Source organism: Diadema setosum, chromosome 4 (genome assembly GCF_964275005.1).
Source record: "Diadema setosum chromosome 4, eeDiaSeto1, whole genome shotgun sequence".
In the NCBI taxonomy this organism is placed as follows: domain Eukaryota; kingdom Metazoa; phylum Echinodermata; class Echinoidea; order Diadematoida; family Diadematidae; genus Diadema; species Diadema setosum.
Genome location: NC_092688.1, coordinates 44,502,150 through 44,521,179, shown reverse-complemented (window position 1 = coordinate 44,521,179; position 19,030 = coordinate 44,502,150). Strand labels below are relative to the sequence as shown.

The 19,030-nt window shown below is 39.1% G+C and overlaps 2 protein-coding genes across 2 annotated transcripts in view; both read right to left on the bottom strand.

Moving 5' to 3' along the window:
- Positions 1-8,211, bottom strand: part of LOC140228042 (uncharacterized) — a 37,407-nt gene extending 29,196 nt beyond the window's left edge. Inside the window, exons 1-4 of the mRNA XM_072308442.1 lie at positions 6,727-8,211; positions 6,090-6,196; positions 5,348-5,417; positions 3,981-4,202 (exon numbers count right to left, since the gene is read on the bottom strand). Coding sequence (XP_072164543.1) covers positions 3,981-4,202; positions 5,348-5,417; positions 6,090-6,196; positions 6,727-8,194 — 1,867 coding nt within the window. The 5' untranslated portion in view covers positions 8,195-8,211. The remainder of the gene's footprint in view (positions 1-3,980; positions 4,203-5,347; positions 5,418-6,089; positions 6,197-6,726) is intronic.
- Positions 8,212-9,244: 1,033 nt separating this feature from the next.
- LOC140227933 (Fanconi anemia group J protein homolog) overlaps positions 9,245-19,030 on the bottom strand; it is a 43,400-nt gene continuing 33,614 nt past the window's right edge. Inside the window, exons 17-27 of the mRNA XM_072308316.1 lie at positions 17,987-18,032; positions 17,352-17,379; positions 15,705-15,760; positions 14,849-14,989; positions 14,428-14,496; positions 13,153-13,275; positions 11,969-12,098; positions 11,191-11,297; positions 10,300-10,463; positions 9,869-9,936; positions 9,245-9,363 (exon numbers count right to left, since the gene is read on the bottom strand). Of these exons, the coding sequence (XP_072164417.1) occupies positions 9,245-9,363; positions 9,869-9,936; positions 10,300-10,463; positions 11,191-11,297; positions 11,969-12,098; positions 13,153-13,275; positions 14,428-14,496; positions 14,849-14,989; positions 15,705-15,760; positions 17,352-17,379; positions 17,987-18,032 (1,051 nt within the window). The remainder of the gene's footprint in view (positions 9,364-9,868; positions 9,937-10,299; positions 10,464-11,190; positions 11,298-11,968; positions 12,099-13,152; positions 13,276-14,427; positions 14,497-14,848; positions 14,990-15,704; positions 15,761-17,351; positions 17,380-17,986; positions 18,033-19,030) is intronic.

Sequence of the window (19,030 nt, the reverse complement as noted above, 5' to 3'; positions counted from 1 at the left end):
AGTGGCAATTCATGTAGGGACTTACCATTGATCAATCAGTAACAACTTTTAATAAGAACAGGCAAAGATTCCAGCAGGCAATGGGTTACACTGTTTATTCCCATCAAAGCACAGGCTCTTTGTTCCTGTTTATCTATCTCTTCACTCTTCACATACTATGTACTATCATTAGATTTATACTGCCCAGAGCCTTGTAACATAGTTCTATACAGCTGAAAATCAATCATAATCAATAATGCCTAGTGTCCACAATATGACTCATGGGAATTTTATCATTTCATGATATACATTACTTTCAAAACATTTATAAACTGTTGGTTGTACAAATTTATATCTCTTGGACATTACTCCCACAAACCAGAACTGTGCTGGTGAGATTGCTTGAATTTGTCTGTTGTAATGACATAAATCTCAACAGATTCCTTAGCATCTACACTACAGAACATTATCCAAAAAATTAATCTTTCTAGAAATAATAGGAGAGAAATGGAAAAGATGCAGTATATAAAACATGTATTGACTTCTTCTGTTTGGGTCACGGTTAAAACTTGACTTTGCAGTTTTCTCTGCTTCTGTGTCAGAAACTTTATTATTGTAGCACAGAGACAGGATCATAGCGATAGTATCTGAGCAAGGTTTCTATGATGGTTGATTCCTGCGGTCCCCAGAAGGGCAGAACTCGACGATAATTTCGACAGGACTGACGACCGGATTCTGATTCAGACGTTCATTACGTCTAGCGCTTCATCATAGTGCGTAACCGTCAATCAGTACCAGGAGGGCGTAACATATCCCTATAAAACAAATGGTAATGACTATCTAATTCCCCTCCTTCAAACTTTTGCCTCCCAATCTTCTCAACCTTGTGGGGCACTGCCATATTTAACATCACTGTTTTCTTTGCCTAATCATCTTCTTTTTTCTTGCCACGACCTGTACTACTGAGTCTCTCGCCTTAAACCGTTTTACCATACATTTAGAAGCAGCAACCACATCCGACTTTAATTATGTGCACAAACACTGACACAAGTGACTAAAATGGAGTGCAAAGACTTTTTTTTAGTGTCACGACTTCTGGTGTCTTTTTCTCTTTGATCCACTGAGCAGAAAACTGTAATCAATCATTCCTGTCTGACAGCCGCCTACTATACCACTTTGAGCACCGATTCAATGCATCATAATGTGTCTGTCTGCGTCCCGCTATTTAACCCAGGGGGTGAAAATTGATTTCTGCGCCAGATGATGACGCCGATGAAAGCATCCCATAATTGTGGGAGATTTGAAAAGCAAACATTAGTAGTAGAGTCAGGTGAAGTTTATCTTAGACGTGCAATAAATGTTCGGCTAAGAAAAACAGTAATCTCAAGAGGCCTTTCGGGTGGCGGTATCTAAAAATGGAAACAGTGGCAGGGGAAGGGAGCAGTGACCACGGGGTCAAAGGTCATTTAAACATAATCTAAAAAACATCTGTGGTCTTGCACCTGTGAAAGTGTTCTTTCCAGGTAGGGAAATAGACTGGAGTCAGTCACACAAATGTCTGCATTTAACCCTTTGCTTCCAGGGACCAGCAGTGTGCTATGAATTAACTCCCCACAACGTACACATTACAACTCAGTCTATCTGCAGAAACTCACCACTGGGCAAAAGCAGTGTGCTATTACATTTTTATAGCACAAGACAGGTTTGGAGAATTTCGATTTTCCCAGAATGGAGTTAAGTTGGAGAAATGGTGTTTGATTTATGACCCTTCCCTCGTACGTGAAAATTTTTATATTGTGTCTCATAGAAATCATCAAGTAGCAATTTTCAAATCAATGATATCTAACACTATTATCGCAACAACAGGGACTATTCTTGTGGTTAGTCAGGAGTTAAGAAGTGTTCCCATTCAAGAATTTCATTTTCATTGCATGTGGAGGATAGTGATGTCATCACAGCCAATCTGACAGCACATTACATGCTATCAAAGATTGGTTTGCAGTCTTCCAACTGGCTAATACACACATGAACAGACAGTTAAACCTGTCTGTGGCAGCTACTAAAGGGAGACCAAAAAAAAAGTGGTCACTATAGACAGGGTATTTACCATGGCTTTACTGGTGGGGGGAATCTTATTAGTGGTCATATACTGCAGGTGGCCCTTATAGACAGGTGGCTGCTAAAAGGCAGATTTGACTGTGTACACACGCATTCTCACACACACACACAATTACGCACACAGATGCAGTATAGCAGATTTACATGGACATCAACCATTTGCACATTTCCAAAACAATAGTAAAAGTATGTCAGCATTACCCTCTGGTAAGAGTGCTTTGTCCTTGGACCACGAACAGACCAAATACAGTGCACTCCCGTTACAACGAACACGGTTATAACGAAATTTCGTTATAACGAAGTAAAACTTCTGGTCGCAAAATTATCGCCATTAAAGTCTATGATACAAAATTCGCTTATAACGAACACGGTAATAGCGAAATTTTCGTTATAACGAAGTATTTTCCGAGCGCAACTGACAAAGAAAAACAAAAGAAATGTGCTCCGTTATAACGAACTGAGGATCGCTTTCGAAAATACGTATAGCGGAACAAGCATTCATAGCGTCTCTGCATGGGCGAATGCGTCACATCACTGTGTGTTAGCTTGGTGCGTCACGCACAGTTTTCCAGGGGAACTTGCGTTATTGTAATACAATAATCTGAAATTGAATAACTATTTGTTTTATTGTTCACATAGCTTTCCAGTGAATGACGAGTATGCAACAAACAGAATATCATATATGCTTGGTTTCCTTCTTTTTGGTATATATTGTATTTGTTCGGTTATAACGAAATTTCGTTATAACGAAAGAAAACTGCCGGTCCCGAGCATTTCGTTATAACGGGAGTGCACTGTACTCGTAACTGTCTCACATGTTCATGATGTGCACATGCAGATCAGTTCTACTTTCCAATGCCTCCACAGACAAATGGAAACAAAGAAAAATCATCTGTCAGTGGCTATGGCAGGTGAGAGCATGCACTTTTCTTGGTCTTGATGACCAAGCAATCCTGATCAGTGAAATGAGGTTATTGTATCAGCATTAAAATAAAGAAGATATTTGCTCATGGAGAGGCACTACATACAAGAACATCAGTGAATACACTTTTCACATCTAACCACAGCGTTGTATTACCCTCTGTCATCTGTAATACACTGATTTTTTTTTTTTTTTTTTTTTCCAGAGCAAATTTTGAGCATTTTTTCACCACGGACAATATCATTGTCACACTCTCAACTGTGCTTTCACACGAGGTATTTCCGTCATCATTTTCTACAGCCCATTATCAGATAGGGATGACCTTTAGATTTATAATTTTGTCACATTTTGTAAGGTCTTACTTCTTCCAATTCACAACATCCTAACCAAAAGCATTTCAGCCAGTAACCACAGCACTAATGTGGAGGTACTGTGTATACTCGACTCCAAATTATGGATTAATGGCAAATAATCATATGTGAAAAATGGTGACATGACATTTGCTCCTGTAACAATTGCTCCAGTCTTATTTTCTCCACGGACTTCGGGTTAGGGTTTGGGTTGTGATAAGGTTTTAAGTTTATTTGGTGTTAGGATTAGGATTATTGTCAGGGTTATGTTTGAGGGTAGAATTTATGTTTGGCTTTACAAAGCTTGCAGATATTTCATGGGAGCAATTGTTGCAGGAACAGATGTCATGGAACAGGGAAAAAAATGTCTCATTTGCACTATAATACAGTGGACTCCCATTACAACGAAATCCTCGCGACCGCCAGTTTTCTTTCGTTATATGGATATTTCGCTGTAACCGAACAAATAAACAATAAAAAACATAAAGTGGATAATGTTGCCTCCGGAATTTTTACTGTATTGTAACCAGAATTTTGTAATTACCGTGTTCGTTATAACGGGAGTGCACTGTAATAATTCATCTACACTGCAGTTACAATATGAAACTCACCTGAGCCGAGGTCACAGCCGATCGACTGGCAGCCATGAATGGCATCGGTGGCCACCACAAGAACCATCTCGCTTCTGTCAACGGTCCCCGCTCTCTGGCAACCGCACGGGTCCCGATGTTGCGGTTCTGATGCGGAGTCACCTCCGTCACGCCGTGTGAGCTGATGCTGGATGTATCGCCTCCCCACAGCTTCGGCTGAGAGAGCAGTCACCCCAGACATTGCTGTGGAGATCATTAGGCAAAGGCATTTATACCAAACCCTCCATTTCAAATTGCAATCTAATGACCTTCAGCACAAGTGAGGTACTGGCAAGCAATCATGAACATGCTCTTAAAATGCTTGGAGACATCTAGAGGGAGTGATGATATCTACTTAAGGCCCAAGTGAGAGACAAATGGATTTTGATTTGCGAAGAATCATTCTCATCTTGTGATCAGTGTGATTACTGGGGGTGATTTCATCATCGTCAAGTCACTTCTATCTACGTTGTCATAAATTTCGTAATTGCTACTTCTTGGTGTCATCAATGCTAGCAAATCTTACCTGTTGTCACCCATTTATACAGTCAGGACTTAAAAATCAGAGACATTACATCAACATTGTATATCAGTCAAAACAGAAGTGAGACACTGATACAAACAGTCCAATGAATTCTTAAGTGCAGACGGCCCACTTACTTTATAACTCACACCATATACTGTTTTCTGAATGTTCTTGCAACTTTATTGACAACTTAAGGCTGAAAATGATTTTGTTGAAAAATATTTACATGGTCATTTGTTTAGGTTAAATGTGTGCAACATTCTTATTACTAGTGATTTTGAAGCAATTACTTTTCCCTTTTGTTTGTTTGTCTGTTTATTGCTAGATGTATGATGTAGTTGGTATTTTTTTTTTCTTCCTTATGCAATTGCAATGTCCAAGAATCCTTTCAATTCAAGCTTTCCTCAACCTTAAAGAATATCAAACAGACAAAAGTCCATCCTAAAGAACTGTACAAATTCATAACAATCAACTCCACCTACAATACTTTCTATTGAAAAAAAAGAAGAAGGTAATATACACACACAGGGTTGCCAATATCAACACATCAAAATTAGAGAAATTCCAAAGATCTACCACAAAGATACTTTCCTGTTATGCACATGTCAATAGACAATAATACTTTCAAAATCAAGGAGGCTTTCAATATTGTTCATCTCAAGACATGAAGGAAACAGCCTCAATTTTCTGGTGGTCTCATGCAGCGCTAACCCTTTCTGTGTCACAGACTTTGGGCAGTGTGAACAAGCCTATGGGGTTTACTGTGACAATCAGTACTCAAAGCACACAGAGGGTTAAAAAGACCTGCCAGCTCTGAACCTACCTTGTGTATGTGAGACCAACAACGAGTCACACTGCAGACAGCGGACTCCGACGTCGCAGCAGTCCGCGCCCTAATCATGTGACATAAACACAAACAAGTTTCCTCTTTAGCTTCAGGTATTATATCATTCTGGCTCTCTGGAAAGCAACATATGTTAACCACCAAAATACTTCCTGTTGCACATGCATTTCATGATAATTGTGATTTGTGGGTCAACATAATTGCACAGCCACTACATTCTTAGCATCTACTAGCCAAATCCACACATCACAAAATTCAATACCAAAGTACAGATACATTCATATTGTGTGGAATGATTTCTACTACCCACACTAACTAAATTGGGGAAAAAAACAAACGTACAAAGCTATCATCAAAGAAATGCATGAGCAGTAAAGGTCCTTTGAAGAAGCAAATACAAAGAGAAACAAACATGAAAAAGGAAAAGCCTTATATTAGGCTAGATTCTTTAACCCGCCAAGGACGAGTCCTGAGTATACAATGGCAGGTGCCAATGGGAAATGCGTGTTGTAGCAAAATCAGTCCGTCCTCAACGGGTTTATTTAGTGTAGTGATAACTTAACATGGATAACTTCAGAATATCTTTTGCTTTTCACAATCAAAACAGAAAACAAACAAAGATGTTGGTTGTTTATCACTCTAAGTAATACATTCAGATGATTCCAACTATGTCTTTTTTTTTTAATGATTTGTTGTAGTACAATATTTTCATCTCACTCACGTCAGCATTTTTATCATTCTCCTCTGTAGTCTCATTTCTGCCAACCCTCCTGCTAGTTCTGGACGATCTCCTCACAGACAGTTTGGCCCTATTGCCTTTGGCGGACCCTGAAAGAATTATGAAAATTCAGAAAATGTTGTCATCATCAGTTCAACAAGACATTTGATCTTACTACATCGAAATCTTTAATTCATCAAACACGTTAGTGGTATTCTTTCACAACTTGGTAAATGTTTTCAATTTCTGCATATCATCTTTGCACCAACAGAAAATACAACAAAGAAAATGGAAAATATGGAAAAGAATGTATTTTCACGTGATCTGTCAAAAAAAAAAAACACTAAACAAACAAACAAACAATGCAGTCAGTGCTGTGGTGGCAGCAACAAAGATTAACAAACTCCAGAAAAAGAAAATTGTGACCATGTTACCATCAGATTGTATAAAACTTTGGATTGAAATTCAGTGTGCATTATCAGAAACATAACGAAAGTGAAAAGAAGGATGAGGATACTGACTTAAAAAAAAAAAAACAATGTTTAGAACAAATAACTGGTCACTTTAAAAACGGGCACCTCATCAAATACAAAGCATCATCATGCATTACGGTCATATAATCTCGGACCATTTGACCCACCTTCTCCATTTTCAGGTGGTTCTGGTTGCCATGAGGCATCATCTTTCCTCCGTGCAAGGCTCCTCCTTCCTCTGGAGGACAGTCTGGTGTTCCTTCCTGCTGGTTTCAGATTTGACTCATCTGACTTTTGATGATGAAAGTTCCTGTTTGCTAATGTCTCTTCACACTCCTCCTCATCTGCATCCTCTTTCTCCTCATGAGCTTGTCTGTTGCTAGGCAACACATTGTCTGCATTGGCACACCTGGTGGTATCAGTTCTTCCACAGACTTGGGCCAACTCCTCCCCTTGGAGGTCATCCTCCAACTGCCCCATCTCTGAATCGAAGAGGACTGGTGTCCCGTTCTCGTTCTCTCTACTCCTCTCCATCCTCTTCCTCCTCTCTTCCTCCTCCTCCTCATCATCACTGGTAGGAACTGTCTTCTCAGTGATGCCCTCATATGCAAAATTTTCATTAGAATCTAAATCAGACCCTGCCTTCTGACCATACCTATATCTGTGCTGAGCATAGCGGACATTTCTCTTGTCTCTCGAGTCTGTTCCTGCTCTCACTTGATCTGACTGAAGCAATTCTCTGGTGCCTGATTCTCTTTTTGCAAAAGCAAACACAGATAATTTGCTAGCTAAGGAGTCTTTCTTTTGCACTGGGATTTTACCAGCTGTGGAATTCTCCAGTTGTTCATTGCCTCCCCCATTCTCAAAGAGCAACTTAGTTTTGGGGGTTTCAATTCGACTCGTCAACATTTCCCCATCTGCTTCTTCGACTTTCTCTGGAGATATTAGATCGATAACTTTCCCAATGTCACTTGTCACAGTCTTCAACGGAAGGGTGTTCTGGGGGGTACTGCTGAGTGGAATATCAGAATGGTGACCAACAACGGTCTCTAGGCTTACTGCAGCTTGATCTCTGCCTTTGTACGGTTGGCCCAGAACACCGTTCTTCCTCATTAGGCAATCAGTAATCTGCTTCTGGTGCAGCACCATTTGAGGGGTGGAACCATTGGATGCTACAGACTTCTGCAACCCTACAGGACTCTGAGGTAAGACGGTGCTAACTCCAAGATTTCCTGCACCTGCAGAAACTTGAAGTGCAGGTGTGATGATCGTCTGTTGATTTGGGACTTGAGGTAGGAGAACAGCATCTTTGGTTGCAACCACCGGTAGAACCAGTGATTCCTGAGGCTTCCCAAGGAGGTGTTGTTGGTTCTGAATCTGGACAGTCTGAGGAGGTGCAGTTGAAACTATCACCATCCCATCACCCTGAGCAGGTAAGGTTGAGGGACGGCTCATTGGTACATCTCTCATGCCGAGTGGTGCCGGTGTCGAGCTTGTCTTGGCCAGGGCGCTGGCAGGGAGGAAGAGCTGGCCCACGTTGGAACGAACCTGCTGCCTCAGAGGATCCCAGGGCTTGCTCGGTGTCGACATGGATGCATCTCCTGCGGGTGGGGAGGTTCTGGTCCGCTCCTGCATACCGCTGGAGGGCGTGTCAAAGATGGACTTGAGCGGGGTCTGGGACACATGGCTCCTGGCAATCTGAGAGGTACAAGGGGTAGAAGCACCAATCTGGGAGGCTGGCTGGGAAATGTCAAGAATTGACTCCCTGTAAAGAAAGTAATGGTCAGACAAAACAGTTTAGCATATCATCAGTTGTTCCAAATCCTGCTCTTTGTTCGAACTTCTGTACTCACTTTTGGGCAGGCTGTAAAGAGTTACCATGCACTTTACTTTTTGCCTAGGTGATAATTTTGAGGATAGGGTGCAAAAATTTGGCAAGAAACCAAAAAAAAAAAAGAGAGGAACTAATGAGAAATGTAGAGGTTGACATGGATTCTAGGACTTTCCAAGTTAAAGAGTTTTCTGGATGTGGTGTCAATCATGTCCATTGTCTACCTTTCTACAAGAAACTTACCCACCAAACTCTTTCTTTTCTTCAAAGCTTCTGAACACATTCATCAAAAGACATCAAATCATGATCATCTAATCATACACACAAATACACACATACATCAGGCTTGTTCACACTGTCAAATAATAGTCATTGCAAAAGTCCTGAGCAACTGAACTTAAACACAAACAGAAAGAGTTTAAAGGGATGGTATAGTATTGGTGGAGATGAGGATTGAACTTTTTGCTAGATACTAAGAAACCACTAATGAAATGCTAGATACTAAGAAACCACTAATGAAATGCTACAGACCATGCCATTAAGAAGTATTCAAAGTTCATGTGATGAAAATTGTGGTTTTGAAATGACTGAAATATCCAAAAAACAAAGTAAAACAAAGCGATCCCAATAAAAAGTGGTTCCTACCTTTTATCAGGATCACTTTGTTTTTGATATCTCAGCCATTTCAAGACCAATATTCACCAAAATTAATAAACATTGAATTCTTCTTGGAATTACATGCTCTTTCAGATTTCTTAAGAGGTTTCTCATTATCTCAGAAAAAAAAAAAGAAAAAAGTTAGAAATGTGAAACCAGGTCTCAACCAAAACTATACCATCCCTTTAACATTCTTCTTACTCAGCCGGCGGTGAAGACCCCTGCATCCTGGAGTTGGCGAACTCAGAAAGTGAGGACAAGGCATCTCTGGCATGGGTGTGGTGGATGACCCGCCCTCTCACCCACTTGGACAGACCTGAGGAAAACATCACTTACATCATCAGTCTTGTGCCTGTGTTAAACAATAAGTCTTTGCAGAATGGGGCATCGTCATACTCTAGCTAGATCTCTTGCCACAGAACTGAAATGGTTTTCGAACAAACTTGATCTTTATCGAAGATGCAGGATCTCTTAATCAGGTAAAATTAATTGGTTTGGAATGTTCATAATTAGAATGATCACATGCATTTATTAATCATTCAGGCAAGGAGAAAAAAAGTATGATGGCTGCAATCCTAAAGATGTTGGCCAGTCTGTCAGAATACAGAAGTCTATGTGTATAATTTCTTCAAATGTTGCTTCTTAGATGGTGCTAGCAGTAGTCACGAAACAGCACAGTAAATACATTAAAATAAGCAAAGATATCACAAATCTCACTGAACTATAAAGAAAATCTTATTCATTTCTTCACTAGCAACACCTGACACATTTTCACATAACAACCAAGCATGATTCTATTGTTCTTGTTTGCCAGTTTTCACCTGAGATGTACTTCTTTGGATTCCTGCTGAATCTGTCATCCACAAGAAGGATTGCTCCCCAGTCTTTCCTGGCAGGAAGGGAAAACAACAATCATCAAAAAACACTAAGAATTATCCCTCCTACTGACTCTACCAACAAGCCATTAACCAATCTATTGATCCATTGTTTTGATTTGGCAATCAAGAATTAATGTAAAGATGAAAAATGCAGTTGAAATCGATCACTTCTTCTTTGCAGGAATAAAACAATACCTCATTCCTTTAAAAGAGTCATCAATTGGAAGATGTACCATGTATACCAACACAGAAACTTACTGTAAACTGTTTTCTGGTCAATCATTGCTATATAACCTTTTAAAGACTTCCTAAGACAAAACAAAACGTGCCTTATTCAGTATGTGAGTCCAGGCAGAGTTCAAGCGTTTTCTTACTTGTGACGAATGCACCTGCCCAGAGCCTGGTTGAGAGCCCGGTAGGCCTGGACCTCGTACCACTCACTGCCCGTCAGCAGACCTCTGGAGGCGCTGTGCTGGTCGTTGTACTTCCGCTTCAGCTCCACCTGGGAGTCACGCACGTTGGGGAAGGGAATTCCGACCTGACCGGAGGGACATTTCAAAAGAGAGAAGACGAAAGTATAATTTCTGGCTTCTCAGTTTGAACATCTTTATGAAGTAGATTGATCTGTTTCTCTGTCTGCTATTAACCTGTTGAGGATGAGGCCCAAGTATACTGGGGCAGGGGTCTATGGGAAATGCGTGTTGTAACAAAATCAGCCCGTCCTCAACGAGTTAAGATAAATTTAGTGTGCAATATGGTAATCATAACAAAATATCAGTGACTTCCCTTCAAGTTTTTGTAAAGCGCAAACCATCATGCATGTGTTTGGCGTATATTACTGAAGTGATACTTGACTACAACATGTATCTTGAGGTAGATACCCATGTGGTATATCAATCAACACACATAAATGCAAGTAAAACTTTGTCACTGTTGACATTGATCTGGGTTCTTTCTCCCCCAAAGTTTTTACTTTTCATGTTCAGTGTTGGATGAAGACACTTCTCGTCAACAAGAAACCATATTGTTCACTGGGGGATACATATTTGCATTCACAGGCAGCAGAAAGTTATTCCCCACGCTTGCTACCACAAGATGAGCAGGACTTGTTCTCTGTCAAGTCTTGGCTATTTAAAAAGAAAGAAAAAAAGTTAACACATCAGCAATGCATCTTTCTTGGCCAAGCACACACAATTACTATAAAGGATGAATTATGGAAATATATATCAGAGAGCAGAGCTTTACATATTTTCTTCCCAACTCACTGTGATGACTGCCCTGGCATTGTTGTCTGCAAAGTCCATTCCCTCACTGATCTTGCCCCGGCAGACAGCAAACATCAGAACACCAGTGATGGTCTGGTTTTCTAGACCTGCCAGAAATATTTTTTAGAATGTGAACAGTGGTTGATGACTCACATTTCAGCCCTTCCTTTGCATTTGTTTTAATTTTATTTCTTTCTTTTTTTTAGCAAAACTTTGAGATCTGACTATGCCATATGATACCAGAAGAAAGTGTGTCACCAATGGAATTAAATTTTCTCAGGTTTGGCACTGATAAATCACATTCGCATAAGTTTATTTTTCATATTTATATGAAGGAATAGGGATCAAACAAACAAGTAAGAAATTTAGATAAGGAAATACTTTGTATATTTGCATCATCAAAAGTAAGGTTATGAAATTCTGACAAGATTATTTATCATTAATTCACATTGTATTGAAGCCATCTTTTCGACGCAATGAAGTTGAAGGTTCGGAAATTGCATACCATAAACAAAAAATGTCACCCATGAATGTCAAACTCATTTCTTTAGCTTGTCTTGTCAGCAAAAACAAATGATCATTCTCATTCATTACAATATGAAAACTGAAATTGTGGAATGCTTTGAAGTATGGATTTTTCATGCATTTTGCACTATGTGACAATGATGCAAAACATTAGACAGTGCAAATATTTTTTCAAAGGAAATGAGCATACAAATGGCAATACACATGTGCTTCTCATCTGAATTGATAAGTATAAAAAAAGAGGCAGACTCACCATTTTCTTCACACTCCTTGATGATATCGTAGAATTCTTTGAGTTGCTCATCAAACACAGTCTTGTCCCCTCCCCTTGCCTCACACATGACAGACTTCATGGACTCCAGCTGATAGTAGGCACCTGTGGCCTGCAAAAAGGGGAAGACACCTCTCATCATTCACCATTAACCTGTTGAGGATTACCGGTGGCTGATTTTGCTTTGACACACATTTCCCATAGACATCTGCCAGAGTATGCTGGGGACTACTAGTAGTCTTCAATGGGTTAACAAACTCTCCCATGAATGGGGAGAGCACCTGTACTGCTTTGATGGAAGACTTGTCAGTGGCGTATCGAGAGGGGGGCGCACCGGGCGCGCGCCCCCTCTTTATTTGTTGTTAAAACAAAAGAAATAAAAAGAAACAATTAGATGAAACTCGGAAGTAGCACCAGAAATATTGTTTGCGCCCCCACCCCCCTCCCCCCCCCCCCCCCACCCCTTTATGGAATTCCTGGATCCGCCCCTGGTTGTGTAAAACAATAGCTTTCTATGTTTAACCCTTTCTGTGCTTTGTTCACCAATTGGCACGCATGCTGCAGTGCTTTCTTTGCTGACTGCCACAGATGTATGGGAATTAAAAGTTGATGAATAGAGATCACCTAATACTCCTAATTCCTAGTGTATTACCATGGCCTTCCTGTTGGACTGAGGCACATTGCTACACCTGAGAGTGCTTGCTAACTTTCCAACTTGTTCACATTTTGATAGATTACTGAATGCTGCTGAAAGAGCTTGGCAAGCTAAGTGTCTTGGCACGAAGAGGGTTAAACACCTTCCCAACTCCACCCCCTCCCACATGCTTAAAATTTTAGGAGTCATCAATGGGTTTGATCACAATGAGGAGAATAAGGAGAGAAGCGGAGACATTTACAATGCAACTGCCTTACTGAGGAAACAGGCATATATAAGCAGTACAGAGAGAAAGACAGTGTTTCATTTTAATAGTTTCTTTCTTTTGAGTTGATTCCTTCTGTTCAAAGCATCACTATCTGACACTATCTGCTATCACTATCTACGTTTAAGTCAAACTGAGATAGCAAAAGAGCTTCATTCGTAACCCAAAGGTCATTATGAGATGTTTTCTCTATCCTGACATATAGAGAAATTGACAGGCAGGTTCAAAGGTCAGAGTTCATCTTACCTTCCATCTCTCCATGAGTTTGTTCATCATGCTGTAGGAGGGCAGGAAGCAGAGCACTCCGTAGGGGGTCACTTTGCACACCTCAGTCACCACACGGCCCAGGTCGTCTTGGAAGGCGAAGGTCTACGGAGGCAACAGATACTGAATGTCAGTGGGTTGAAAAGAAGGGTAATCTCTCATTTAGCTTTCAAAGATTGAGGACTTTATAGCTATGGGTATTAAAGTACAGTCAACCTTGCTTAAGTCGACCTCACAAATAATCACCTTAGTCGAAGGTTTTTTCAAGACCGCTTCTCTTTATATTCCAATAATTTTAATCCTTCACAAGTCAAGTTTTCTCTAAGTCAAAGCAATTTCTTTAGTCCAAATAGATTTGACTTAGGGGAGGTTGACTGTACCGCGACCATAGAAATACAATTCCTTGTTAAATTTGTCATATTCCATTTCTAAAAATTTCTTCCATCACTGACCCCTAGTCATTTTTGAAGGCATATGTCTGTGGATGTAACAAAATTCTAATTGGTTTGTGATTGTGGAGAGAACAATGTCTTGCATCGTCATTAATGTCTGTAGTGTTTTTCTCAACATAAGATTTCAGTTAGGAACACTAAAAGCACATACCATATTAAATCAATTCTAAACCCATTGTTAAAACAACTTTTGATAATTAGAAAAAGACAAAGATGTAGACATCTCAACAATCCCTGTAAAGTTAATTTGAGTGTTCTAATCAAATAGGATCATGAAAAAGATTTATATTTCATACGAAGGTTTTGCGTAACTGCGACATCTGCTGGTATTAGGAAAGACATGGCATAATTTGGCTACAGTCTGCATTCGAAACCTAGAGATATTGAACTCCATCAATATCTTTCATTCAATAAAACACTCAAAAGAGAGTTATAAAAATGGGATCATCTATTCTTCAGGGATGCTAATTAGAACGAAAGCGAAGGCTTGAATTACATCTACACATGATGCTACTTTGTACATGAAGGGGCCTGAACTTTGGTATTACCAGGGCCTGAATTCAGGCTTTTGTCTGAAAGCTGGCATCCAACGATTCTTGTACAATGGATCTCTGGGCTGCCAACAGTCACATAGAAATATCAGGCAGAAAATCGTGATAGCAATTCTGAAATCATGGCGGCTCTTACATTCTTCCATTTATTGTTTCTGGAAGCCTCCCACAAAATCGGGGGGTCACAGCACACCTGTGCGATCTAAAGAAGATATAGACTTGTTGACAAGGACTGGTCAAAGTTTCAACCCTACCTCAGCATTGCGGTAACTGGCGTTGAGAGAGTGACCATTCGGACCTATGGCCAGTGACGAGACCCACACCTAAGAGAGGGAAGAAGGTCAATTATCAAAAAGGGTGGACACGAACAACTGGACACAGACAGAACCTTGTGAAACAGCTACACTTCAGTTGCAGACATTTTGCAAATTTATCTAAAGATTCGCCAAAACTTGCGCAAGTAGAGACTGTATTCTACGAGCAAAACAGTTATTTTTGCTTTCTTTTTTTCTATTGTGTCATCATGGCCATTCTGTTGGACTAAGGTGCATTGCTAAACCTGAGTGAAATTACTAACTTTAAACATAGGTCAGGTATGGATAGATTATTGAATGCTGATGAGAAAGTTTGACAAGTTAAGCAGCAGTCTGGGCATGTAGAGCTCTAACTTCATACCTGTGACTTTCCGATGACATGGTTTGCTTCTAGTTGGATGGGGAACTTCACACCCAGCTCCGATGCGAAGGAGCTCATTGGCGACAGCGTGCCCGATGTCAGGATGATGGTACGCACGCTGGAACCAAAATCTGAAAAGGCCTGCAAAGACAGCAAAGCAACATCACTACAGAGAGACCTCATTTGTGTTATAAAAAGAACTTTTTTTTTTTTTTTTAATTTGATAAAATATTCTTACTTTGAGTAGCACAAATGGAATACCAATCTTGACCAATCTGTAAAGCCTCTTTTCAACAGCAAAACCTTGTTTTATATACATTTCATTTCCAAACATAAAACTCTCGCCATTCAAATAACAGTCTGGCGGATATGATGCCAATTTAGCAATCGGGCCATTGGTTGGATCCAACTCGAGTATGTATGTCCATGATTTTTATCATGGCTACTACTAAAACATTGGATAATATGTGTTTATCTAAATCAATATAAATCTAAATCAATAAAAGGCAGTAAATTAGATGCAATAAACAAAAAAACTTGTCATTGCTGTACTGTAAAACCAGAAATATTTCTGTGCGTTTTAATATTGTGAATTTCACAAGAGCCAAGATTTGCGTAATTCAAATGCATACAAAAGTTCTTGTCTACAATATATGCATTGAATGCCAGTGGCAATTTGAAAAAATTTCAAGCTGAGAAAAAAGGCCATCGGCTAAAATTCATAAAAATTTCACGCTATTAACATTTCTTGTTTTACAGTAATCCCATCCATTGATGCACACCGGCAGTATAAGAGTGAGTTAATAAGAAATATGGCAGAATATACTGTGTGTGTGTGACATCAGGCTTTACTCACCACAGCTGGGTTGAGACACCAGAAATTCAACGAAATCGTCCAGGTACTTTCCCTTCCTGTGGGCCAGACAACGCATGACAACGTATGTAAGCAGCAATGGACACACGGAGAAACAACATAAGGAATATCATGCAGTTGCTTCACTGTCAGAGTACATAATGCTGTCTTTTCATAGATATCACTTTGCCTTGGATAGACATGTGGACTACAATCAATCATCAAATGGATATCAGTAAGACACTTAGTGAATGTAGGAGGGATTAGTATCTTTACAGTAGACCAAGGTTTGCCAACTTAGGTTGCAATGCCACATCACTGTCAAGATGGCTTCGAAGAAAACAAAACAAGTGGTAAGGGTATTCAAATTCATGAGATTTCCCTCGAGATGTTTTCATTGCAACTGATTGACAAATTGCTCTACATCGACGTAAATAAGCACTGAATTGATCAGTGTTTTAGTAGTAGCCATGATAAAAAAAAAAAATCATTATTTATGTCGATGTAGGGCAATTTGTCAATCAGTTGCAATGAAAAAGTGGTAAGGGTTTTTGATAAAATCAGACATAAATGAAACACAATGAAATCACGAATCACATCTTTGTTTCGAACCAAGTTCAATAATTTATTTGATTTGAACTCCAAAAGAACTTACAAAAGTTATAATATTACTCATGAATTTTATTACCAAGAGGAATATATATGCATCATGTATGTGACTGTATTTATAGGGGGGGGGGGGAGGCGTTGTACTTCACTGGGCTAAGACCTCCTTATTTATTTTCTTCCATTTCAACGTATAGTATTTCCTGTGTTTTATGTACAATTTCAAGCAGTTCATTATTTTGCTTCATTTAAAAATTCTGTTCACTTCGTCATGTACATGCATTCCATATACCATTGTAATCTAGGGCTTTACACCTTTTCAAGCTGTCGCTTTTTGTAGTCCCCGTTCTCCTCATCAATATTTCTTTTTCTTTTTGCTATGTTGATCTCACAATATATTTGTTTTTATGATGATTGAGATGAATACACGAATTGAATTGAACAAGAAGATACGAAATTTCAAGGTTTCACATGTTTTTCAAGCCACAGCAGTACCAGTGGCAGCTACATATATATGAAAGCTGTGTCACACCTGCCAATTTTCACATGTTGTTTGTCACAATTTAGAATTATCTCAATGTTTTATTAAATTGTTCTACTTTTCAATGTTTTTTCTTTCCTACTTCATAATCACAGTATGTGGTACTTGAAGTATTTTATCTTACCTGCAAATTTTCACAATTGTCATGGTTTTTTTTTATTATCTTGACTAATTTTTATCATGGTTTATTTTATTATTTTAATATAGTATTAAAAGATTTTATTTTTGTCTAATGTTTTCCTCTATTAGTTCTGGCAACCAAAAACTGATATTTGATGAGTTCAGTGGCCCAAGTGAAAAATTAATTAAAAGATATTATTTGTGTCGAGCCTTGGTAAAGGAAAAGACAAAATTGCACCTCCTGGAAGCAGAAAGCGAACAAGAAACAAACAACAGAACATCTGCTGGTAGTCTGGCAGATAAACATGTGTCTGCTTTTGACATTAGCCACCATCGATACTCTCAGAGAAGTGCAGCCTACTTATCGACTACCGGTTCCTTACCTCTCCTCCTGTTCAGCCACCTGTTGTTCTGCAAAATTAAAGTGACAAAACAAAACAGGTAGATAGATAAATCAACATGAATGACACATCAGCTGTTCTGATTCATCAAGTAAATGGACTCTTGTTTTACTGATTCTACTGATGAAAAAATACTGTAAATCGGGGAATGTTTGCATGCATTTTCATTTTGCAAATTTCGCGAGAGCCAAGATTTGCGAAATTAAAATGCACATGAAAGTTCTTGTCTACACTATATGCACTGAATTTTAAATGCAACTCGCGAAAATTTCATGCCGCGAAAATATCGTGTTTTACAATATCTATCTGAAGGTGCTTTCTTCCAAACATTCACCAATCCCAGTCGTTTGAAGTGATGCATTTATTTTCTTCTAATGAAACAGCAGGGCTGGAAGGCATAAAGAGAACCTTTAGCTTAAGTAATGCTGTATAAGAAGTTATTTGAAGCAATATCAATTTTCCAGAGGGCTTTACACTCTAATGGTACAGACAGACAAATAGACAGACAGACTGAAAGACAGACTATTTCAAATTAACACTAATCATTACTAGAAAGAGTACAGTTTAATCTAGAGGAAGTAATGAAAATATGATGATTTCTTAAAACAATTTCTCACTGTGTCTGGATGCTGGTTGTGAGCCTTGGTTTTCAGTAGGGCCACTCTGAAGGGAAGACACAACCAGTTGGATTAATAAACAACTGCATGATCTTTGAGTAGTCTTGGATGGAGATCGATTAAGGTACTTTATCACTTTCACTGTAAATATTTGAGCAGTCCCTGCTTTGTACTTTGGTGGACAGGAGAAGGCACCCAAAGGTACTGTGGAATTCCTGTTGCATGATGCTTTGGCAGTCTTCTCTCTGTAGTATTAATTCACAAGATCTTGTTCTTGAAACCACTGAGAAAGCTTGAAGATACGGGCTCACATCATAGATATTACAATTCCCATTTAAAAAGCACATAATAATCATCGTTCATTTTCTATGCACTTGAAATAAAATTATACAGTCATTAATTGATGAAAATAAAAAAGTTTTTAAAAGATTTCTCACTGTGCCTGAATTGCTGGGTATCTTCCAAAGCCAACTCCCTGAGAAACAGCAATACAAATACTCATTCCCTTTTTGCACTGTATTGTGTGCATATGAAATGAAAAAAAAAAATATTTAATTTCATAGACCTATTAGAAGGGCACCCTCTTCTTTCCATGTTTTGGATATTTAGACAAGAAGAAGTTATAGGCACAAAAAATGTACAGATAAAAGAGGTTGTGGGAATTATATTCAGGTAAGAAATGGATGAACTGGTCATAAAACTGACTACTGGCTTTTTCTTTTTAAGATTCACAGTGAAGTTAAACTCAAATCTTCTGCAAGTTTTACAAACTGTCATATTTTCATTGTCATTTGGCAAAGGATAAGGGCAAGCTAAAAAAACAACAACAAAAAGACTGAAAAAACAACAACGACCGCCCTCCCCCCCCCCCCCCCCCCCAAAGAAGAAGGAAAAAAAAAAAAAAAGAGAAAAACTCTGATCAAAATTCTTCACCAGAGCTTCTGGATTTAACCATGAATAATGCCTCTGGCAACACTTCATGGTAGAGACATAGAAACCCTTCTGGTAATTAAAGAGTGTGCCCCTGAGCTGGTAGTAGTCACT